Source organism: Zonotrichia albicollis, chromosome 25, assembly GCF_047830755.1.
Source record: "Zonotrichia albicollis isolate bZonAlb1 chromosome 25, bZonAlb1.hap1, whole genome shotgun sequence".
Taxonomy (NCBI): Eukaryota; Metazoa; Chordata; class Aves; order Passeriformes; family Passerellidae; genus Zonotrichia; species Zonotrichia albicollis.
The window spans coordinates 5,273,978-5,297,345 of record NC_133843.1 but is presented as its reverse complement, the minus strand read 5'-3'; the positions used below and the strand labels follow the sequence as shown (position 1 = coordinate 5,297,345).

General features: G+C 50.2%; 2 protein-coding genes across 4 annotated transcripts in view; both read left to right on the top strand.

Moving 5' to 3' along the window:
* Nucleotides 1-61: 61 nt before the first annotated feature.
* Nucleotides 62-4,084, top strand: PPCS (phosphopantothenoylcysteine synthetase). The gene is made up of 3 exons (XM_074558832.1): nt 62-587; nt 1,648-1,751; nt 3,510-4,084. The coding sequence occupies exons 1-3, from the start codon at nt 62-64 to the stop codon at nt 3,831-3,833; spliced, it is 954 nt and encodes a 317-aa protein (XP_074414933.1). The 3' UTR covers nt 3,834-4,084.
* Nucleotides 4,085-5,145: 1,061 nt separating this feature from the next.
* Nucleotides 5,146-23,368, top strand: part of CCDC30 (coiled-coil domain containing 30) — a 35,985-nt gene continuing 17,762 nt past the window's right edge. For 2 of the 3 annotated variants that reach the window (XM_074558826.1, XM_074558825.1), the window contains exons 1-9: nt 5,146-5,245; nt 5,410-5,577; nt 6,323-6,443; nt 12,890-13,065; nt 15,685-15,826; nt 16,984-17,099; nt 19,872-19,964; nt 20,597-20,703; nt 21,459-21,636. In XM_074558826.1, coding sequence (XP_074414927.1) covers nt 5,222-5,245; nt 5,410-5,577; nt 6,323-6,443; nt 12,890-13,065; nt 15,685-15,826; nt 16,984-17,099; nt 19,872-19,964; nt 20,597-20,703; nt 21,459-21,636 — 1,125 coding nt within the window. In that variant the 5' untranslated portion in view covers nt 5,146-5,221. Of the gene's footprint in view, nt 5,246-5,409; nt 5,578-6,322; nt 6,444-12,889; nt 13,066-15,684; nt 15,827-16,983; nt 17,100-19,871; nt 19,965-20,596; nt 20,704-21,458; nt 21,637-23,368 lie in introns of those variants that run through there. The other variant, XM_074558827.1, reaches the window with a different exon arrangement.

Sequence of the window (23,368 nt, the reverse complement as noted above, 5' to 3'; positions counted from 1 at the left end):
CAAGACAACACTTCCGGTGCGGAAGGCGCCACACGTGATTTCCGGCGGGCCGGTCCCGGTCATGGCGGCGGCGGCGGTGAAGGAGGAGGAGAAGGACAAGGACGATGAGGAGGACAACGCCGTGGATACGGCGGAGACCGAGGAGCGGGTGCGGGCTTGGGCGGCGGCGCAGGCGGCGCGCGGGCGGCGCGTGGCGCTGGTGACGTCGGGCGGGACGCAGGTGCCGCTGGAGGCGCGCGCCGTGCGCTTCCTGGAGAACTTCAGCAGCGGGCGGCGCGGGGCGGCCTCGGCCGAGCGCCTGGTGCGGGCCGGCTACGGCGTTTGCTTCCTGCACCGCGCCCGCTCCGCCTTCCCCTGGGCCCGCGTCCTGCCGCCGCACGGGCCCGCGCTGCTTGACGCGCTCCGCCTCACCCCGGGGCCGCCGCCCGGCGTGGCCGCCGCTCCCGCCGCGCTGCCCGCGCTGCTGCCCGCGCTCCGCGAGTACCAGCGCGCCACCGAGGAGGGAGCGCTGCTCGCCATCGAGTTCACCGGGCTCGTGGAGTACCTGGCGCTGCTGCGCGCCGCCGCCAGAGCGCTGGCGCCGCTCGGTACGCGGGGAAACGGGAATGAGGGACGGGGCGGGCACCGGCTCGTGGGACACACGGCGAGAGGGGAAGGAGCAACCTGGGGTGTGAGGGAACGGGGTGGTCCTGGGCGAAGGGTCGGGATGAGGAAGGATGGAGCCCCCGGGGGTGTGAGGGAATGGGGTGATCCTGTGGCAAGGTTCAGGGTAAGGAAGGATGAGGCTCTTGTGGGTGTCTCCAGCCTGAGGGGACAGGGTGGTCCTGTGCCAAGGTTTGGGATGAGAGAGGATGGAGTCCCCCGGGGTGTCTCAGTGTGAGGGGACACGGTGGTCCTGGGCGAAGGTTCGGGATGAGGAAGGATGAGGGTCTTGTGGGTGTCTCGGTGTGAGGGGACAGGGTGGTCCTGTGTGAAGGGTCGGGGTGAGAGGGGATGGAGCCCCCTAAGGTGTCTCAGTGTGAGGGGACAGGGTAATCCTGTGCCAAGGTTTGGGGTGAGAGGGGATGGAGCCCCTCGTGGGGGTTCCCACTGTGAGGGGACAGGGTGGTCCTGGGTGAAGGTTCCAAGTGAGGAAGGATGGAGCCCCCCGGGGATGTCTCAGTGTGAGGGAGCAGGGTGGTCCTGTGTGAAGGGTCAGGATGAGACGCCTGTGGGTGTCTCAGTGTGAGGGGACCGGCAGAGCAGAAACGAGGGGATGTTGTGGGGTCCCCAGCATGGGGTAGATGACAGAACTCCCTCACAGTGGCCCCAGGTGTGAGGTGATCCTGGGACCTGTGGGGCTTTGCTGTGAGGGGACAAAGAGGCCCCCTTGCTTGGGGAGCTCCTGCACCCCTCCATGAGGGTCTGGGCTGTCCCTGGAGGCTGCTGGGGCTTGGGAGGGGGGCACAGCACAGAGCCCAGTGTGGGGACAGCAGTGCTGCCCTGCTTGGGGCTCTGTGCTGGGGATTCCCCCTGGTGTCCCCTGTTGGGTGTTGGGGGACAGTGCTGCCCTGCTGAGGGTTGTGCTGGGGATTCCCCCTGGTGTCCCCTGTTGGGTGTGGGTGGTGGCAGCAGGGGACAGACAGCAGCTCTGTGTCCCTCCCACAGGCTCCAGTGCCATGTTCTACCTGGCAGCCGCCGTGTCGGATTTCTACATCCCGGTCTCTGAGATGCCAGAGCACAAGATCCAGTCCTCAGAGGGACCCCTGCAGGTGAGACCCTCCCTGTGCCACCCCCCTCAGCCATGCCCTCCTTGCTGCCAGGGTCCTTCTCCTGAGAGCTGGCTGTGGATAAAAGCTGTGTTGTCAGAGGGTGAGATCCCCCAGGAACAGAACCCTCTGGAAATCCTGGAGTTGCATTGTTTTATCTTGCACTGAGGGGCCCAGATAAGAGGGCAGGGCAGGATCAGCCCTGCTCTCCTTTGATCCAGGTTTATTTTTAGGCGGGGATGAAGGGCTGAGGGGTCCCATGGGTTATCTGCAGCGAGGTCAGTGCTGCTCTGCCTGATATGGAGCAGCTTCAACACGTCTGCACTTGTGGTGTGGCACATGAAGAGAGCCCCCTGAGGTGCCTCCTGCCTTTGCGGCTCTGTCCTCTAAAGCTGCCCCCGCTTCCATGGAGATGAGGACAGGGTGGGTCTCAGGGAGCTGAAGTGCTCCAGGAATAGCTCCTGGAGTGCTTGAGTTGCTGCCTTTTGTCTGGAGAGGCTTTGGAGAAGGGCCTGGAGTGCTGCAAACTGACAGAATGGATTTAGATGGGATATTGGTCAGGAAATCTTCCCTGGGAGGGTGGGCAGGCCCTGGCACAGCTGTGGCTGCCCCTGGATCCCTGGCAGTGCCCAAGGCCAGGTTGGGCAGGGCTGGGAGCAGCCTGGGACAGGGGAAGGTGTCCCTGCCATGGCTGGGGTGGAATGGGATGGGATTTAAGGTCCCTCCCAACCCAAACCATTCCATGACTCTGGGATCCATCTTGCCTGTACAAATGACAGAACAACACTGCAGTGCTGAGGGCCCTCCCAGCAATGGGAGCAGGTGTCTCTGGAATTCTTTATATAACAAATACCACATTTATTTCATTAATTATTTTCTAAGGAGTTACTGGGCTTTATTCTTTAATGATAACATTGGAAAGATAAGACCTGGCCTGATTGCTGGTGATGGATCCAGAGGTTGGGAAGCTGGAGAACAGTCTCCTATGGTTTTTCTCCATGCTTTAGCACTTCCATGAGGTGGAGATGGGATAAATTACCTGAGTTCTGGAGAGGTGAATACTCAGATTTGTGCACTTACAATGCTTTTTTAAATCTTCTCTCCCCATGTTTATATTCCCTAGTGTGGTTGGCTCTGGGAATGCAGGGCTCCTGTGGCCTGGCCTCAGAACCCCCTGACAGTGAGCACCACATGGATCATTTAATTTAAATTTAGTGTCATTTGAACCTTGTTTGGTGAGAGCTGCCTTGAAAAACTTCCTCCTGCAAGTGGAGTGTGAAACAAAGCTGGAATTTCCCTCTTTCCCATCCCATCTCTTGTTACACCTCCCTGTGTGAGGATGTTCACAGGGATCGAGGATGAGGGGAGAGATGAGGATCTGACTCCATGTTTCAGAAGGATTGATTTATTATTTTATGATATATATTACATTAAAACAATACTCAAAGAATAGAGGAAAGGATTTCATCAGAAGGCTGGCTAAGAATAGAAAGGGAAAGAATGATAACAGAAGATTGTGTCTCAGAGTCTGAGCCAGCTGACTGTGATTGGTTATTAATTAGAAATAACTCTATAACACTAATCACAGATGCACCTGTTGCATTCCACAGCAGCAGATAACCATTGTTTACATTTTGTTCCTGAGCCCTCTCAGCTTCTCAGGAGAAAAAATCCTAAGGAAAGGATTTTTCATAAAACATGTCTGTGACATCCCTGCAATGTTTTGACTGATTTTTTTCTATGTATCTTTCCCCACTGCAGATCACAATGAAGATGGTGCCAAAAATGCTGTCACCCCTGGTCAGAGACTGGGCCCCTGAGGCTTTTGTGATTTCCTTCAAACTGGAGACAGATGCCCAGATCCTGCTGGATAAATCTCAGCAGGCTCTGGAGAAATACAGGCACCAGGTGGTGGTGGCCAACATCCTGGAGTCACGCAGAACCTCTGTCATCATTGTCACCAGGGACTCACAGACTCCCTTATCCCTGTCTGACGAGGAGCTGGCACAAGGCATGGAAATAGAGGAGAAGATTGTGAGTTACCTGCAGGGCCAGCACACTGCCTTTATAGAGAGGAAAGGCTGAGGAGGAAAATCCGGGAGTGAGGCTGGATGGAGCCTGGGCAGGTGAATAAAGAATCCCCACGGAGCACAAGGAGGGCTGTCCAACACTCTGTCACTTTCATACAAAGCTGTTGTGGCTTTGGAAAAGAGAAATACAAGGAAGTGAAACCATTCCAGAGGAGGAAAGAAGCTTGTTTCTGTCCTGTGGGCTGGGAGAGCTGGGAGGACGAGAAATGGTGAAGGTCTCTGTATATAAAGAATTTCTTGAATCTCCCTCTTTGAATTTTTTTTTAGAATGGCAGGAGGAAGGAATGGGGTTTGCAGGAAAGATGTGCTGGTTTTGTGACTGGAAATAATCTGAGCTTTTTGAGGAGCACACTGGGGCAGTGGGAATATTGGGGTTTCACTGGACTTGAGAACACATTGTGGGCTTCCAGCATTGTGTCTGCTCCTCTGTGTGAAGTGCTGGCTGGGGAGAATCCCCAGGCTCAAACTGAGGCACAGCCAGCCCCATCCAGGCTCAAACTGAGGCACAGCCAGCCCCATCCCATGGGGTCAGGGATGCCCCTGTTCCTGTGGATGCTTCCACCCTGGCAGTGTTTAGGCACCAGCACTTTGGGATTGCTGGCTGGGGTACCCAAGTAGAAGTGGCTCCTGCAAGTCCAGGGTCTGCCCATTGCTTTCTGAGGATCTCAGAGGGCTCAGGGGAAGGCCCTCCCTGCACTCTGCCATGTCCTGGTTTCCTTTCTCTGTCACCCCCTTGTGAGGTGTCTTCAGCCAGTGAGTTCCTTCTGCAGGGTGGACCTACCTAGCTCTTCAGTTCCTCCATCTCATGGAGTCACCTTTGGGTTTCAAGGGGATTTAAAGCTCATCTCCTTCCACCTTCCACTGGCTGAGGTTGTTCCAGCCCTGTCCAACCTGTCCTGGAACACTCCCAGGGATGGGGCAGCCACAGTTTCTCTGGGCAGCCCATGCCAGGGCCTCCCCCCTCACAGGGAAGAATTTCTTCCCAATATCCCATCTAACCCTGCCTCTGGCAGTGGAAGCCATCCCATCTTGTCCTGGTGTGCCATGTCCTCATCCAAAGTGCATCTCCAGCTCTCTTGGAGTCACTTGTAGGAACTGGCATTGTCTCTAAAGAATTCTGAGACCTCTCTAAGGTCTTCCTAAAGATCACCTTCTCTTCCTTTTCCTTTCCTCTCCTTTTCCCTTTTTTCCCTTGCCCTTCCCTTCAGGTGTCCGCTGGGGCGCTGTGCCCGCTCTCGGCTGCCAGGGGGCGCCACTGAGCTGAAAGGGGGCGTGGCCTCCCACCACACGTGACACGCTGGGGGCGTGGCATCGCGGCCCATTCACTGTACTGCTGCCGGGGGCGTGGCCTGTTGCCATGGCGCCGGGGGCCCGTCCCGCCGCATGGACGCGGCCGCCGTGGCCCCGGTGGGTGCCCGGGGCCGGGTGTACCCCCGGGAGCGGTCCAGGGGGGCTCGGGGTGTTGGCAGTGCCGGCCCGGGGGGGTTCGGGGGGTCGGCTCGGTGGTACCCCAAGGGGATCGGGGTACCCGCGGCCCCCCGTGTCTCACGGCCCCTCTGGCTGCCCCGCAGGCGGAGCCCCCGGTGCCGGCGGACACCATCCGGCGCTGGCTGCGGGCCGAGGGCGCTGACCCCGCCGCCCCGGCCGAGGAGCAGCTGGGTCTGACCTGGCGGCTCCTGCGGCGAGCGGAGACCCGGCTGGGAGAGCTGGAGCGGCGGCGGAGCCAGGACATGAGAGACGTAAGGGCCGGAGAGCGGGCCCGGCTGGGCAGGGAACGGGACTGGAGCCCCAGGAGCAGCTGAGGGAGCTGGGAAGGGGCTCAGCCTGGAGCAAAGGAGGCTCAGGGGGCCCTTGTGGCTCTGCACAGCTCCTGACAGGAGGGGACAGCCAGGGGGTCGGGCTGTGCTGCAGGGAACAGGGACAGGAGCAGAGGGAATGGGCCCAGGTTGTGCCCAGGGAGATTCAGATTGGACATGAGAAATTTCTTCACTGAAAACGTTGTCAGGCATTGGCAGGGCAGTGATGGTGTCCCCATCCCTGGAGGTGTCCAAAGAGCTCTGCTTTGGTGCCAAAAGAGTTTTGTCACACCTTGGACACTTGGGAGCCTTTTCCAACCTCAGTGGTTGTGGAATACCCCCAGGTTAACCCAGCCAGGCCTGTATCTCCTGATCCCCCCTCTGTGCAGTCATTACCACACTGCTGCCCTTGGGAGCTTGGAGTTTAAATTCCCATTCCTCATCCCCACAAAAACCCCTCCAACACACTACTTAAGAAAATTAACACAGCATAACTTCCTAACACAACACATATGACATTCATTTTAATATTTGTGAAAAGCCAATCATAAAACACGCATTTTTCACACCAGGAGAAAAATCCTGGGCGAAGGGATTTTTCCAGAGGATGTGAGTGCCACAGTGGAGAACATTTTGTGCTGCTGGCTCACTGGCAGAGCTGGGAACAGCAGGGTTTTCTTTGTTCCAGGTGGAGAGCTACGTGGGCCATGTCCGTGCCCTGACAGAAGAGAGGGATGCCGTTGCCTCTGAGTATGAGAAGGAGAATGAGCAGCTCAGGCAGGAGCTGGCCCAGCTACAGCTGCAGCAGGGTAATCCCTTCCCCTTCCCTGGCAGTGATCTGGCAGCTCTTTGGCTCTGGAGAGCTGCTTGGAGAGCCCAGCAGTGTTTTTGGGAAGTCTCAGTGGTTGCTTGAGAAGTTCTTAAAGTGTAAATGAGCTGTTCAAACAGATTTGTAATTGATTTAGAGCTTCTTGCCTGCTTTTACTGCCTTTATTCAGGGAGTTTGACAGGTTCTCCACGTAACTCTGTTGTCCAGGGGCTGTTTGAAGACCAGAATTGATGGTGCTCTAAATTATCTCTCGCTCCCACCAAGTCAGTGAATTTGCTCTTGCCTTTGGTTTACACAAACCCCATATTTTTTAAAACAATGATGGGGACAGGAATTGTTAGTTCTGGTGGTTCAAAACTTGGGTGTTCATTGTCATGGAATTCCAGGGTGGTTTTGGTTGGAAGAGACCTTGAAGCTCATCCAATTTCACCCCCAGCCATGGGCAGGGAGACCTTCCATTAGACCAAATTGCTCAGGGCCCCTCAGAGCTTCAGTAATTTTGTTTAAACAAATTATTTCACTTATTTCACTTGAAATAATTTATTTTCAAACTCTAGGGTCACTTTTTTTGCTGGGTTTACTTCTTGATTTTCTTCAGTCTTCTGTTGCACTTTCAGTGGTGCTCATTGCCCATGTCACTCAATTTTAGTGAACTGTATTGTCCTGGTGCTAAGATAAAATTTGGGGTCATGGCACAACTTTAAGAGTTTCTTTATGATTAAGGCATTGAGGCAGCAAATACAGGAATTTGGGGGAAATTTTGAGCATCAGTTGGGTTTTCAGGGAGCACATGTGGTGGTGTGACTTTCCAAAAATGGATTTACCTAAAAATGTGATATCTGTGAGCACTTAAAGCCGTGGTTTTTGGTGGTTTTCTTGGCTGTAGCAGAAAACTCCATTCCTGGTTCTCTCCCTTTCCACGAGGGGTCAGGAGTGACACAGGATGTCCCCAGAGCTGAACGTGGTCATTTCCTCCTGCTGGCTCTGCTCCTCTGGGCTTCTCCGTCCCTCAGGGGTTCCTGAGGCTGTGGAGCAATGAGTTCCCCTGGAGTGGCAGCTGAGATCCCTGTCCGTGGGTCTGTCCTTGTCGTGTATCCAGGAGGGGTTGCTGGCTGCTGTTCCTGAGGGGGTTGTGTGACTTTGGTGTTTCTGGAGGGATTTTTTTGGGGATATCACTCAGATTTTGAGGTTCAGGACTTGTCCACCCCTATCCCTGGCTGCTATCCTGGGATAGGGATGGCTGGGGATGAAATTGGATGAGCATCAAGGTCTCTTCCAACCAAAACCACCCTGGAATTCCGTGACAATGAACACCCAAGTTTTGAACCATCAGAACAAACGATTCCTGTCCCACTCATTGTTTTAAAAAATGTGTGTGGATAATTTAAGAATCTGGAAGCTCCCTCTGGGCTGTCACCTGGGTTTAGGGTTAGGGTTTAGGGTTAGGGTGCCAGCACTGAGATGTTTTAGGTTCCTTGAGGAGCACTTTATTGAGTGACTGATCCTTTTATCCAGGTTTGTTCAGCTGGAGCAGAGGAGGCTGAGCTGAGGGCACAGCTCATCCCAGGCTGCAGCTCCTCTGGAGGGGATTTTATTTCTGCTCTCTGGGACCAGGGAAGGGACATGAGGGAAGGGCTGGAGCTGTGCCAGGGGAGTTTGGGTTGGGGATCAGCAAAGGCTCTTCCCCAGAGGGTGCTGGCACTGCCCAGGCTGCCCAGGGCATGGGCACAGCCCTGCCAGAGCTCCAGGACAGGCTGGGATTGTTGGGGTGTCTGTGCCAGGGGTTGGATTTGATCCTTGTGTGTCTCTTTGAGCTCAGGATATTCTGTGGTTCTGTGGTTTTGGGTCAGCCTTTTCATAAAACAATTCTCCTGGCCATCTTTAGTGTGGAGTGCTGGATGTTCTTGTGCTGGAGGTGCTGCACAACCCCAAAGGGCTCTGTTGGGCTGCTCCAGCTCTCTCAGGGTTCTGTGCTGCATCCCTGTGTCTCTGTCCAGCCCTCCTGAGGACAGTCAGTGCTGCTGCCTGACACTGAGCAGTTTGTGAAGACAAAAAGTAAATATTCACTCGCACTTTTGCCTCCTGCCCATCCCGAGCTCACAGTTCCTGCAGGGAGCAGCCCAGGCTGGTTGGTGCTGGGCCATCGAGCTGAGCTGAGCTGAGCTGAGCTGTCACCTCATGTGATACCCCTGCCCAGAGTGACATTTTTCCTTCCCTCCAGGCAGTTCCTGATCCGTTTGTGATGCTCTCGCTGAACGCGCCGGGTGTTGTTGGAGGGCACATCGATGGTGCTCCCAAAAGCCTTCCTGAAAAACAACTGCAGTGCACTCAAACACAGTGAAACAGTGCTGGGGGAGCTGCCTGGGTTTATTTAAAAAGTGGAATAAAAAGGAGACACAGTCATGGGGCTGAGCTTGTTTGTTGTAACAGCTGGGCTGGTTAAACACACCCAGCAGGGCTGTGGTGGGGTGAGGTGGCTGCTGTTTCTCTGAGTGTTCCTGGGGTAGGAAAATACAAATATTAATATAAAATTTGCTTCCAAACAAGCATGGACAGAGGTGGGAGGTGCCAGTGGAGCTGTTGTGTGACAGTGCCTGGGGCAGGGGTTGGTTTTCCCAAACAGGGAAAGGGTTTGTAAGGAGTCAGTAGGGTTTACTCATAGGTAACCTGTGCTGTGTAGGCAGACCCCCCTCATCCTCACAAATCCTTCCTCTCCAGCCTCTGGGATCTAAAATGATGCCACTTCATCTTCCATTACAGGTTAGGGACAAGGGAGGCACTTATAGGATTGTGTCTTTTGTTGAGGGAGTTACAAAACTATTTTTTGTCTCCTTAAAAAGAAAAGCAGCTTAGAAGTTTTTGTTTTCATTTAGGTGAAGAAAGTAACTTCATAGGCTTAGGGGACTTCACTTTAAACTTAAGGATAGCTAATTGGAAGTTAAAAAGTTTTGTTTAAACAATTAACTAGAAAAAGGAATGAATAAAAAACCTAACTGCTTTTGTAAGGTGTTTTACTAAGAGCAAGAATGTCTAGCACTTAGCTCAGTTTTCTCTGTTTGTTATTTTGCCTTTTATTAAACCTTTTTGTTTCCAACACTGCAACAAAAGCCATCTTGCTCATTTTTATGCCCCCAAAGGTAGCTGAGCTATCTTGGGTGTGTTACAGGCCTCCAAAAGCTTATTAGACCCAGCTCAAAAAAGTTTCTATAACAGGCACTGGCAGGTGAAGGTGGTTCAGGGCACAGGGGGTCCCATCCTGGGCATAAACCAGAGCCATTTCTGGTCATTTTAGCTGGGATTTGGCAAAACCAAGCTGCTAGGCAGCTTGGGGTTTATTGGGGAAGATGAAACAGGGAAGCATTATAAATATGATTGCCTGGCAAAAGATTTTGAGAATGTGGAAACTATAAGTGAGCTTGAAGTGAAAGCAAGCTTTGAGATCCCTTAGTTAATGAACAACTGGAAAAGAATGGTGTGGCTGACTGAATTGGATTAAACAATTCCCACTGCTTGCAGACAGGCCCAAGGGTCAGAGCAGACCCTGCAGCTTGGCAGAAGGGGCCCAAAGAGGAGTTTTTAGGGTTTAAAATGTAACACAGTATGGTGATGTAATGATTCTTATAGGCTGTATGGAAATGCTGTAGGATTTGTATATTGTACTAGATTGGTTAGTGAGAATCAGAATATTCAGCACAGAAGATTTATGGTATTGTGATGGGAACTTTGCTCTCTTTCCCTCTTGCTTTTATTCTTCTCTCTCTTGCTCTCTGTCATCCTCTTTACCACACCTTGCCTTCTTTCTCTTTACCCCTCTCTTTACCTTTCTCTGTGTTTTGGGCCTGCTCTGAGCTGTGGCTGGCAGCTCCCAGCAGGGCCCTTTGCCATAAACTGCAGGTTCCAAGCTCTGGCTGCAGAGATCTCTCATCTCCATCCACCCTGACCATCCCACCCTCATTGCTCCTACAGGGGTTCAGGCTGGGGACAAGGGGGACACTGGCAGGTGAAGGTGGTTCAGGGCACAGGGGGTCCCATCTTGGGCATAAACCAGAGCATTTCTGTTCATTTTAGCCAGGATTTGACAAAACCATGGGAGGAAGCTGCCAGGTTGAGTTTAGTGTGATCCATGGGCTGTTCCCGAGGCACCTGGAGCAGTTTGGATGCTGCACTCTGCCTGGTTTGCTCTGCTGCAGCAGGGAGCTGCTGGGGAGCCCTGTTTGACCCTGCACTGAGCAGCCTGGGCTCTGTCTCCCTGGGGAAGAGCCTGGGGAACCTCAGGGGGTTTTTCCATCCAGGGCTGGATGGAGCCGGCTGCGAGCGCGGAGTGGAAACATGGGATCGATCGGAGCCTGGGGATGTGCTTGTGCTGGCCTGGCCTAAACCAGTGCCTGAGTGACACTGAGAATGGCACAGGAACAGGCTGCACTGTAGAAAGAGTGAAGATTTTATTCAGGAGAACTGCACGGTTTTTATAGTGACAGAGGAACAGGTGGGAGGCAGGATTGTAGAAAGAGCAAAGGTTTTATTCAAGAGAACCCCACAGTTTTTGTAGTGACACAGGAACAAATGATACAGGAACAGGTGAGAGACAGTGTTGTAGAAAGAGCAAAGAAGGTTTTATTCAAGAGAACCACGCAGTTTTTATGACACAGGAACAGGCAAGGAGGCAGGATTGTAGAAGGAGTAAGGAAGGTTTTATACAAGAGAACCATGGTTTTTATAGTGACAGAGGAATGGGTGAGAGGCAGTGTTGTAGAAAGAGTAAGGAAGGGTTTATTCAAGAGAACCACACAGTTTTTGTAGTGACACAGGAACAGGTGAGAGGCAGGATTGTAGAATGAGCAGAGAAGGTTTTATTCAAGAGAACCACAGAGTTTTTATGACACAGGAACAGCCAGGATCGTAGAAGGAGTAAAGAAGGTTTTATACAAGAGAACCACACAGTTTTTATAGAGTGATACGATAGATTCTGTTTGATTGGCTCTTAACCAAAACACCTTCCTCACACGCCATCCTTGAGAAGAACAGAAAAACAAAGTAGAAGAACACCACCTGCAGATGGTTTATACTTAACAAGTTATCACATCTTTACAACTCCCCAGAAATTCTTCCAAGCCACTGTGAGAAGCACTTGCTGTTTCTCTCTCTCTGTGCCATGGCATCCACACTGAGAGTGAGAGACAGGCTTGGCCAGGGCTCTCCATGTCCTGTGTCTGAGGAATATTTGCTCTGCTGAACCTCTGCTGCCCAACTCTAGATCCCTGAGCAGGGAAAGAGTGATTTGAAAGGATCTGAGAATGTTGCTGTTTGTGTTTATTTCTGTTGGACAACTCAGAAAATATTTGAACCTTGGACTTGGTCTCAGAGGTCTTTTCCAACTTGAAAAATCCCTTCTAGGAGAACTTACTAAATATGGATTTTATTTTTCTTGTAATTAATCTCGTAATTTGTCTGAGGGCTCAACTATATGGTGAGGGTTTTTTAAATTTTGGGTTGGTATTTTTCCCCACTATTTTCACTATTCCAGCCTTCTCTTCAGCTTGGAAACCCATACTGGAACCCATCTCATAGAATGACAGCTGTCTGAAATGTTATCTGTCTGAATATCCCTCCTAACTCTCTACAGCTTCCCATCTTACAACACTTGGAAGCCTTTATGATCTGGTTTGGGTTAGAAATTTGGTCTGTTGCTGTTGGTTTTAATATGAATTACACAGGGAGTGTTTGAAAAGCCTTCCCCTGGCTCCACAAGCTGCTGGATCCAATGCAGGAGTTGCTGCCCTCATCATGCCAGACACCAAAAGTTCCTCATTTTCTCCTGCTAGGTAAATTCCAACCACACCAACCAGGGAGTTGGAATTTAACAACTTTTTAACAACTGTTGATTGCACAAACACAACAGTGCCCAGCTAGAAACTGACTCCTGCAAGTCTTGTTGTCACCTTTCTGCCCTAGGGACCCTGGAGTCTGGAAGTTTTTCCCAGTACAGAGCATTCCTGGCTATAATTTTTGGATAAACATTGAGGCACTGGCAATTTAATTCTTCAAGTTAATTCTTCTTAATTTTTAATTCTTGATTTATTATTTTATGATATATATTACCTTAAAACTATACAAAAAGAATAGAAGAGGGATTTCATCAGAAGGCTGGCTAAGAATAGAAAAGAATGACTAACAAAGGTTTGTGGCTTGGACAGAGAGAGAGCCAGCTGACTGTGATTGGTTATTAATTAGAAATAACTCTATAACACTAATCACAGATCTACCTGTTGCATTCCACAGCAGCAGATAATCATTGTTTACATTTTGTTCCTGAGCCCTCTCAGCTTCTCAGGAGACAAAATCCTAAGGAAAGGATTTTTCGTAAAAGACGTCTGGGACAACTTCATGCAGAGACTTACACCAGCCTTGTGTTGCCTTGCCTTGCAGAAAGCCAGCTGAAGGAGGTGGAGGAGATGCTGGAGCAGGAAGGTTTGTCCCACATCTCGTGCAGTGCTGCCAGTGAACAGGTTGCTTATCTGCTGGTGGAGCGGGCGGCGCTGCTGGCAAGGCTGGAGGTGGCAGCCCAGCAGCTGGGACCCCACAGCAGCATGGATGGGCTCCAGGTACCTCCTGCTCCCTGGCTCTGCCTGCCTCTGAGCTGGGGGAAAGGAATATTTTGGGGATATTTCTGTAAAGAAAATGGTTTCTCCTTTCTCTGAGGCCATTGTGGAGTGTTGGGTGTGAAATACGTGAAAGGATTACAAGGAGGATGGAATGGAATGGTTTCAAACTGGCAGAATATGTCTAGATTGGATATTGGGAAGGAATTCCTGGCTGTGAGGGAGGTGAGGCCCTGGCACAGGGTGCCCAGAGAAGCTGTGGCTGCCCCTGGATCCCTGGAAGTGTCAAGGCCAGGTTGGGCTTGGAGCAGCCTGAGGTAGTGGAAGGTGTCCCCGCCCATGGTAGGGTTTTGGAATGGGATGAGCTTTGAGATCACTTCAGCCCCAAACCAGTCTGGGATTCCAGGATTCTAAGTCAGTGCCTTTCTTCATTCTCACCCTTTGCACTTGATTTACTCCCACATCTGCACAGGGACAGTGAAATTGGTTATTTGCAATCCTGTGTTCAGGTTTTTGTGATGTGTTTGGTGTAAGGATCTTCACTGGGTAAGAATGAGTTCTCTGGGTTCAGCTGGAGCAGAGGAGGCTGAGGGCAGATCTCACTGGGGGCTGCAGCCTCTCCTGATCTCTGCTCTTTGTGAGCAGGGCCAGGATCTGGGGGAGCAGCTGGAGCTGTGCCAGGGGGGTTTAGGTTGGATATCAGGTTTTTTCCCCCAGAGGGTGCTGGCACTGCCCAGGCTCCCCAGGGAATGGCCCCAGCACTGCCAGAGCTCCAGAGGGTTTGCACAGCCTGGGATTGTTGGGGTGTCTGTGCAGGGCTGGGGGCTGGACTGGATGATCCCTGTGGCTCTCTTTCAGCTCAGGATATTCAGATTCTGTGGTTCCAAGGCCATCACTTTCCACCTACTCGTGACTCTGTGGAACTGGAGTCCAGGAATGCTCTGGGATTCCAGGAGGTGCTGTTTGTCCCCGAGGTCCCAAACCATGAGGAGGGAGCAAGACCTCAAACAGGGGTCAGGGCCCCTTCTCTTGTTCCTTTCTGTTTAATCAGGTGAAGGGCACATTGGAGATGTGTTTTCCCGGAAAACTGAGTCTCCCTGACAGGGCTGATTACTGTCCCCAGTGATGTCATTGCTGTCTGTGCCTTCGGAGCACAAACTGTTGATTAAACACTCCATTGTTCCCGGGAGCATCCCGCTTGTTTTGCAGAGCCATTAGTGTTACAGGTTAAGGTGTTAATTGCTCCTCTTGCTCTGTTTACTGGAATGTGTGGCCTTGCTTGTTCCCAGTTGGCCTGTCCCACTCTTGGAATCAAGGGCTGGACACGTTCCTGTCTGCTTCAGGGATGAATTCAGCTTTTAACCAGCCTGCTCAAGCAGAATTGATTGTTTTATTGCATCCCCAGAAAAGCAGAAAGGCGGGATACAAACCTGCCTCTCTGTGTGGTCAGCTCTGAGAAATCCATATGGAAATACCTTCTGGATTCATGGCACGTGCTGCTCACCCACCCTCTAAAGTGCCAAATATCAAACCAACCAACGTGCTGAGCCTTAGGACTCCTTCAGAGCAGCTGCAGTGGAGCAGGAATGTGTAACTCCATGAAAAAAAGGGATGTGGAGATGTCCAGGGAAGCTCCTGGGGTTCAAGTCCCTGTGCCTGGGTTGGGGCAGTGCGAGAATGAGCACAGGGTGGGGAGGAATTCATGGAGGGCAGCCCTGCAGGATGGATTTGGGAGTTCTTGTGGATTGGAAGGTGGATATGAGCCAGGAGTGTGTGTTTGCACCACAAAGCCAAACAGCATCTGCTCCTCTCTGAAAGGCTCCCCCAGGCCTGCTGCTCCAGCTCCAGGATCCCCAGCATGGGAAGGATGCTCTGAGCCCCTTGGGAGACAGGAGAACTGGAGGTGTCCACCTGGAGAAGGCTCTGGAGATGCCTTAAAGCCCCTTCCAGTGCCTGAAAGGGCTCCAGGAGAGCTGGAGAGGGACTTTGGACAAGGATCTGGAGTCCAGGACAAGGGGGAACTGGGGAGGAATTCTTGGCTGTGAGGGTGTGAGGCCCTGGCACAGGTGCCCAGAGCAGCTGTGGCTGCCCCTGGATCCCTGGCAGTGCCCAAGGCCAGGCTGGACAGGGCTGGGAGCAGCTTGGGAGGTGTCCCTGCCATGGTGGGACAGGATGGGCTTTAAAGTCCCTTCCATTCCAAGCCTTTCTATGACCCCATGATTGTGAATCTCCCAGTGTTACTCTGCTCTCCCTCATTTCAGGTTTGTCCTTAAGCACATTGGGAGGGTTTTTACCAGGTTTAGAGTAAAAAACCCAGAGCCCAAACAGTGTCACAGCATCACAGCCCCATCCTCACACTGTGCCCAGCCTGGGTGGGAAATCATCCCTTCATGAGGGGAATACCTCACATTTTGGGGCAGGGCTGCCTGGTGGGCATCTCCTGCCTTTGGTTTGTCCCAGAACTGGCACTGGAGATGAGGAAATGCACCTTTTGGAGATGAGGAAATACAGATTTTCCAATGGGACCAGTGTGGAGGAGGTGACAAACAGCTCTGCCTTGGTCACATCACCACCAAATGAGGGTTCCTCATTTCCACTGGCACATTAACCCTTGTGCTTCAGTTCTGCAGGGAAGAGCTGGAGCAGGAGCAAGCACTGCCTGCAGGAGATGGGGGAGATCTGGATGAGGCTGCACACAGGCTGGTGGAGTCCCAGGAGGAGATCCCAGGCCTGGATGCACCAAGCAAAGAGCAGAGTGGAGCAGGTAAGTGCTGCTCTGGTGGCCACTCTGTTCTCTCTGCTTGGAATGTGGAAAAATCAGTGCCAGGAGTCAGCCTGCTCCCTAGGAGATGGGAATGAAGTCATTAACAGTCAACATGATATTTTCTGAAAAATCCCTTTGGCCAGGATTTCCTCTCCAGGGAAGCTGGGAAGCTTCAGCTTCTCCCTGTTTTGCTGCAGTTCCTCTCCAGCCCCATCTGCTCATTTCCAGCCCCTTCAGCCCCTCTCCAGCCCCAGTCCCATCATTCCCAGCCCTTCCCTGCCCGTGCTGGGTGGGATCAATGCCAGCCCCCAGGGATGGGATCAGTGCTGTGGCAGCTCCACTCTGGAGCAGGGCAGGCTCCAGCCTGGGGCTCCCATGGATTGCAGCAGGGAAATCTGTGCTTGGTGAGGTGCTGGATGAACACAAGGCTCTGAAAAATGTGAGTAAAGGTTTCGTGCTTGTTTTGTCTCTGGGGTTTGTTTCTGTGTGTGCAGAATGAGGGTGACAATGTCCCAGTGGCTTCCCTGGTTCTGTATCTCTGTAAAGTTTTTCCTCCTGAGCTCTGTGCCACCTGCTCTGGGAATTAATTAATTTGCTCCTAAAAACCTGGACTGGGATCACTCATCTTTAGTAAAACCCCCTAAACAGCATTTTTTTTCATTCAGTGGTGCATTGGAAGGAAGAATTCCTGACCAGTTTGAGCCCAGTTAGTAGGATTTTGGTGAGGAAAGGATTTAAATGGTATTTAACAAAGTTCCTGAGGAATGTTGTGAGGTTTTTTTCAAAGCAGAACTTGGCTGCCACATCCAAACCCTGTTGTCCTTGTGGAATCACCCCTGTGGTCAGCCCTGAAGGGGGAAAAACAGGAGAGGGAGTGGGAAAAGAGGGGAGGGTCAGGATTTTTGCAAGAGGAAAATTTTATTGTCCTTTCCTCAGCCTTTTAATAATCATGTGGATGTAGGCTGTATTCCCATGTATTCCCAGTGGATGCAGGATGTATTTTCCGTGGATGCAGGATATGCTCCCAGTGGATGTGGGACATGTCCGTGCTGCCTCCCACCTCTCCCCCATGTGGGATCAGCCTGGGATCCGTGCTTGGATTGGGGCAGGCAGGGCCTGGCAGTGCCCAGCTCATGCCCTGGTGCTGCTGTCTCCAGACAGGGCTGAGCTCCAGAGGGCCATGGAGCACAACAGCCGGCTGGACAAGGAGATCCTGGCGCTGCGGGCGCGCGTGCAGACCCTCGACCTGGAGAGGAAAGCGTTCCTGGAGCTGGTGAGCATCCTCCAACAATCCTGAAAGTCATCCCTGAAAGTCCTCCCTGCTCCCAAGCTGTTTGAGATTTTTTCAGGGATGGCTTGGAAGGCAGCTGTGGGGGACAGGTTCTCACAGCCGATTTCTGTAAACAGCAGAGGTTCTCAGGTTGTTTTTAATTACAAGTAAAAGTGACAAACATGAAGGCCTTGAGAACCTTGCATATCAGAGTTCTCAGGCAGCTTTCTCATAACAAGTGGTTGTTCTATCTTTGGCTGTTTTGGGAAAGCAAAAATAATTTTGAGAACCCAAATCTTGGTATTGGAAACATAAGGAGGGGTTGGTATGTTATCTGTGACCTATTGTGAGCTCAGATTTTGCAATATGCATGAACTTGATTAACACTGTTATAAAAAGTGTCTGATTGATTGATAAATCGGAGTTGATGCTGATCAATGCAAGGTGGGTCTTCTCCCTCCATTCTTCAATACCAAACCTGCCCTGCCTTTTCCTTTCCCCTCACTGTTCCATGCCCAGAGCTGCAGTTTGGCTGTGGCAGGGTTCACAGAGCAGTAAAATTCAGGAATTAGGCAGAATGCAGCTCTGGGAACTTTCCTCAATGCAGAAGGAGTCTGAGGAACTCCAGCTGAGTGGTGGCTTGGAGACTTTGGGACACATTTTCCTGTGCCCATGCAGAGGAATCAGCTCCCTGCTGATCAGGGTTAACCCAACTCAAGTGTGTAAATAGAGTAAGGAACACATGAGCCTTTCCCTGGGCTGCATTAAAGAGTTCGCTTTACCTAACTTTAGCCAAAAACCCCCATAAATTTCAAAATCCATTTTAAATTTGTGCTCATTTTTGATTCCTCTCAGCCCCTTTGGTTTTTAACTCAGCCACATTGATTGATTATTTTCTGTTGGTTCTCTTAATGGAATGACTTTTTATATTACTATTAGTGAAATGCTTGGTGTTATACAGCCAGGATTCTCTAAATGCCACCTAGAATTAAGGAGCAATTAAGGAACCTTCAACCATATAATTCCTTAATGAGGTTGCCAACAGGAAAGGGATAGAAGAGTCTGCTTCCTATTAAAATGTATAATTGGGCACAAAATCTACTGCTGTTCTTATCTCCTGATTTTCTTATATCAGCCTTTGAGAGCCTCTGCCATCCCAGCACTGAGAGCTCTTGGCTCTCTTGCAGATCTCTCATGTCACATGAGTGTTGCTAAATTAATACGAGTATCTCTGAGAAGATACTTTTCAAATAATGTTTATCAGATAATATCTTGAATTGGATTTATTCCCATTTGAGGTGTTCAGAATTTTACAGTATTTTTTATAGCACAGATTTTTTTTTATAGTTTTATTCCTTGCATTTGAAAAAATTGTTGTTTTTTCCATGTCTGTCACCTCAAGCCTTGTATTTACAGCAGTCTCTTTCTGGAGCTGCAGAAAATCATAACTTAGTTCAAATCCCTATATTTACTTGTATTTTTGTTCCAAATATTTTCCTTGTTGTAGGACATTGCTCCTCTTAGTCATTATGGATACACAAGTGTATGTATAGCTTATAAAGTAGTAGAAATAAAATATTAAAAATATATATTATATATTATATATTATATATTATATATTATATATTATATATTATATATTATATATTATATATTATATATTATATATTATATATTATATATTATATAATTTATATATTATATATAATGATATATACAATATTTTATATAATATATAAATATATATATGTCTGTATAGACAAAAACCATACAGATCCATATTATATTTTGATTATATCATATACATAATGTATTTTGATCACTGAACAGGAAGAAATGTGGCCAGATTGAGATCAGTTCCAGCCACATGTTAAGCTAAAAGCAAATTCCCTTTATTCTTAGGATTGGGGTTTAACTGTTGGCACAGAAGTTGGGAACCCCCCAATTTTTAATTTACAGAAGTAGAAAATGTGCTTTATTGCCAACTACAGCAGCTTGGTGTCCTGAAAGGTGTTTTCTTGCCCGTGGGTTAGGAAGGGTAGGGGAGGAACAGGCTGGGCACTTGGCCTGGGATGAGCTGTGACTGTGAAGAGCTGCTGCTGGAAATGGAATTCCATTGATCCCATGGATGGAAGACACTGAAAAGTGTCCTCAGAAACAGCAGTTGGAATCTGACAGGTCAGGAAGTGAAATAAATTCAAGAAAATCATTCTTGAATGGATTGGAGCAGCAGCATTCCCACTTTTGCTGCTCCTTGTCTGAGGCCTGTGACCGTGTCACAGGGGTCTGAGGATGAGGGAAGAGACAAGGATCTGACTCCATATTTCAGAAGGCTTGATTTGTTATTTTATGATATGTATTATATTAAAACTGTACTAAAAGAATAGAAGAAAAGGTTTAATCTCAGAAGGCTGGCTGAGAATAGAATAGAAAGGAATTAATAACAAAGGCAGCTGTCCCAGACTCTCTGTCTGAGCTAGCTGTGATTGGCCATTAATTACAAACAACCAACATGGGCCAATCACAGATGCACCTGTTGCATTCCACAGCAGATAATCAATGTTTACATTTGTTCCTGATGCCTCTCAGCTTCTCAGGAGGAAAAATCCTAAGGACAGGATTTTCATGAAAAGATGTCTATGACAGAGACCACTCAGCAGCTGGAGCATCCACAGCATCTCAACCAAACCCTCAGGGTGGGGAATAGCAATCCATGAATAACAAATATGAGAATGGAATGTTCGGCAGAGCTCAGAGGGGTGTTGTGTGTTGCAGGTGGAGCAGCTCAAGGAGGAGATCTGTGAGTACCAGCGGAGTGAGAGGCCGGAGCCACCAGCGCCAGAGGGACTTGGAGTGGCCTCACTGCAGGTGTTCCCTCTCTGTCATTCCACAAAAACATGGTCCCCTAGCTGTCTGGAAGAGCCTGGATGTTATGGGGGGCTCCTAGGACTGAGAGATGGAGCTGGTGTGGCTCGTGTGTTTTATTTCTGTGGCTTTGGAGTCACTTTGTGCTCATGGGGGAAAGATGTGGAGCTCTTGGAGCTGGATGAGGAGACCAAGGAGATGTTCTGAGGGTGGAGCCCTTCTGCTCTGGAGCCAGGCTGGGAAAGCTGGGAGTGCTCACTTGGAGAAGCTCCATGGAGATCTCAGAGCCCTTTGCAGGGCCTAAAGAAGCTCCAGGAGAGCTGGAGAGGGAATTGGGACAGGAGATGGAGGGACAGGACACAGGGAATGGCTGCCACTGCCAGAGGGCAGGGTCAGATGGGGTATGGGGAAGGAATTCCTGGCTCTGGAGGTGGTGAGGCACAGTTTGCCCAGAGCAGCTGTGGCTGCCCCATCCCTGGAAGTGTCCAAGGCCAGGTTGGATGGGACTTGGAGCCATCTGGGATAGTGGAAGGTGTCCCTGGAACAGGATGAGCTTTAAGGTCCCTCCAACCCAATCCATGCTATGAATCTGGGATTTCAATCCTAGTTCTGTGCTGATGTTGGTTTTCTCTCAGGCACAGGGCACACAGGAGGAAGCAGGAGCTGATGGAGACCCTGGTGCCAGCAGAGCTGCCCCATATCAGGAGCATGGGGATCAGGGTGTGGAAACTCTGCACAAAAGGTGAGAGGTGCAGAAATCCTTCACCCCTTGTACTTCCACTGGTTCCTGGTGCCGTGTCTCTGCTGCTCTCTCTTGCAGGATTATTTGATTATTGAGTTGTTTTAAATCCTCTTTAGGGCTTTGTTCTTCTGCTCCCAAATGGGAAAATTTGGAGGAGATGCAGTCCTGAGGAATCACCTCTTCCAGTTTAATGCTGATACTTCCTCCAGTTTGTTGCTTTCCTAAAAGAAGAGAGTTGGGCTTTTGGGGCTCTCCACATACAAAAAACTGTTCTTTAAAAATCATGTTGTTTAAAATCCTTGTTTTTAGACATGTTTTAGTGCTGGGAAATTTTCTTTGGATTTGGTTGCTCTCCAGGAGTGCAGAAATATGGAAACATGGATTCCTAAGGGAATTCAGAGCTTTGTTCTCCCAGTACCTGCTCAGGAGGTGCTGCACCTCATCTGGCAGGTTCAGGGAGGATCAGAGCTGATCCTCTTCCAAAAACCCTCTGACCCTTTTCCCTTCAGCTTCCCAAGCCTGTTCTCCACCTCAAGCAGCTGAATTTGCTGTTGGCAGCCTCATGCCTGACCTGTTTCATCCCAGACTTTCATCATCCCTTGTGTAGACCCCATCACACCTAATTCCCATCTAAATAAGGCCATGCTGGATGTGAAACTGTAAACCAGCAGAGAATGTGAGAAAAACCTTGGCTTTTCCTCCCTGGAGTACTTGGGATGCATTTCCAGCCTGGTGATGCTGGGTTTTGCTTGCAGGTGCAGGGAAGCCATGGAGAGCACTGAGGGCAGGAATTCCCAGCTCCTTCACAAGCTGCAAAAACTGGAGCAGGAACAAGAGGGTTTGGTTGAGCACAATGAGAAGCTGGAATCAATCCTGGGAGAGACACAGAGCCAAAGCAAGCAGGACAGCAAAGTGGAGGGACTGCACCAGAAGGTGAGTAAGGAGTGGGAGAGACAAGGTTTGGGTTTCTTTCATTCCGTCTACTTTTCTGTCTGATTGGAAAAATAGAATGATGTTTGAGGTGGCCCTGCACTCTGCTGTGTTTGGTTTGACAGGAAAACCAGCCAGAATTTCTGCTTTATCCTGGGTTTCTCCTTCATGCTGCTTCTTCCTCCTTCTCCATGGGTTTGGGGGGCATTTTGTAATTGGGCAGAAAAGTCCCCATTGCAGCTCTTTGGGATCAGTTATTGGGTTAAAAGGGGAAATAATCCAGGTGTCAGCTCTTAGTTGATAAAAGATAAAATGATAAAATTGTCAGCTCTTAATTAATAAAAGCCCTTGTACCAAGAGATTGTTGGCCATTTTGTGCCTTCTAATGAAAAGCTGCAGAACTCACAGCAGTGAGACTGTTTCACTGATAAGAAATAATAAACACCTGAGTGTGAACATGAACTGCTGTCTCAGTGCCTTCAGTACAGAGCCAGAGATGCTGATAGCTCCCCAGCCTGACTCATTCTCCCAGTTTAGGTTTTGGGATTTTTAGTGTGTTATGGATGGAAGCAAGATGGAGGGCACAGGGTGTTGTCCTGGGTTTCTTCTCCATGGGTTTGGGGGGCATTTTGTAATTGGGCAGAAAAGTCCCCATTGCAGCTCTGTGGGATCAGTTATTGGGTTAAAAGGGGAAATAATCCAGGTGTCAGCTCTTAATTGGACAGTTTAGTCTGAAAAGCCCTTGTACCAAGAGATTGTGGCCATTTTGTGCCTTGTAATGAAAAGCTGCAGAGCTCACAGCAGTGAGACTGTTTCACTGATAAGAAATAATAAACACCTGAGTGTGCACATGAACTGCTGTTCAGTGCCTTCAATCCAGACCCACAGAAACCCACAGCTGGGACCCCCACAACAAAGAACCATTTTGGGGGATGCAGAGCAGAGGCAGGATGGAGGAGGAGGTGGGGTTTAACCCTGGATGGATTCATCTGCTGTGTCCTGCATTCCCAGGGGGCTTAAAGAGCCCTGGGGAGGGGGCTGGAGCCTGCTGGGTGTTTTCCAGTCCAGCCCTGCTGGGAAGGACTTGGGAGGGTTTTTGGTGCTGGCACAGCTGCAGAAGCCTTGGCTGGTCAGGCTGTGACTCAGGAGCAGGACAGTGGGATACAGAGTGAGGATTGTTCTGCTGCTGGCATGGGATTTGGGAGCACAAATGAGGTGCTTAAAAGTTAATGGCTTGGATGGAGACTAAAGCAATGCCTTGCTGGATATCAACTTCTGACCAAAGGCTGACTGGGGGTGAGGAGGGGAGGTGTGTTTTGCATTTGAGATCCCTTTTGGAGCTCCAAAGTGTTGCTGAACCCCAAATTATCATCCAATCATGCAGAAGGAGAGGGGTTTGTTGTCCTTTAGCTTTTCTGTGGGAGGTCTGGGTGTTTCCCCCACTTTTAATACCTCCTCACACATTTGTGGGCTCACATCTTTGATTTAAAAAGCAGAGTTGCAGCAGCTTTCCTGTGTGTTGGGAAGAGACCATTCCCTTCTGGGAGCTGCAGCAGACCCAGCTGGTGCCAGGAGCTCCTCAGGGAGAGCAGAGCTCAGGGGCTTTGAGGAGCTGCTGTGGGAATGGACTGGGATTAGCAGGGATTTGGTACTTCTTTGGCTTTGGGATTACACATGAGGGAGAATTTCTTGTCTGGGAGGGTGGAGAGGCCCTGGACAGGTTGTCCAGAGAATC

What these genes read in the sequence shown, in the direction of transcription:
- PPCS (XM_074558832.1), top strand. Translation starts at nt 62, where the DNA reads ATGGCGGCGGCGGCGGTGAAGGAGGAGGAGAAGGACAAGGACGATGAG. An exon ending in CAGAGCGCTGGCGCCGCTCG is followed by an intron (nt 588 to 1,647) that starts GTACGCGGGGAA and finishes TCCCTCCCACAG; the next exon opens with GCTCCAGTGCCATGTTCTAC. An exon ending in CCTCAGAGGGACCCCTGCAG is followed by an intron (nt 1,752 to 3,509) that starts GTGAGACCCTCC and finishes TCCCCACTGCAG; the next exon opens with ATCACAATGAAGATGGTGCC.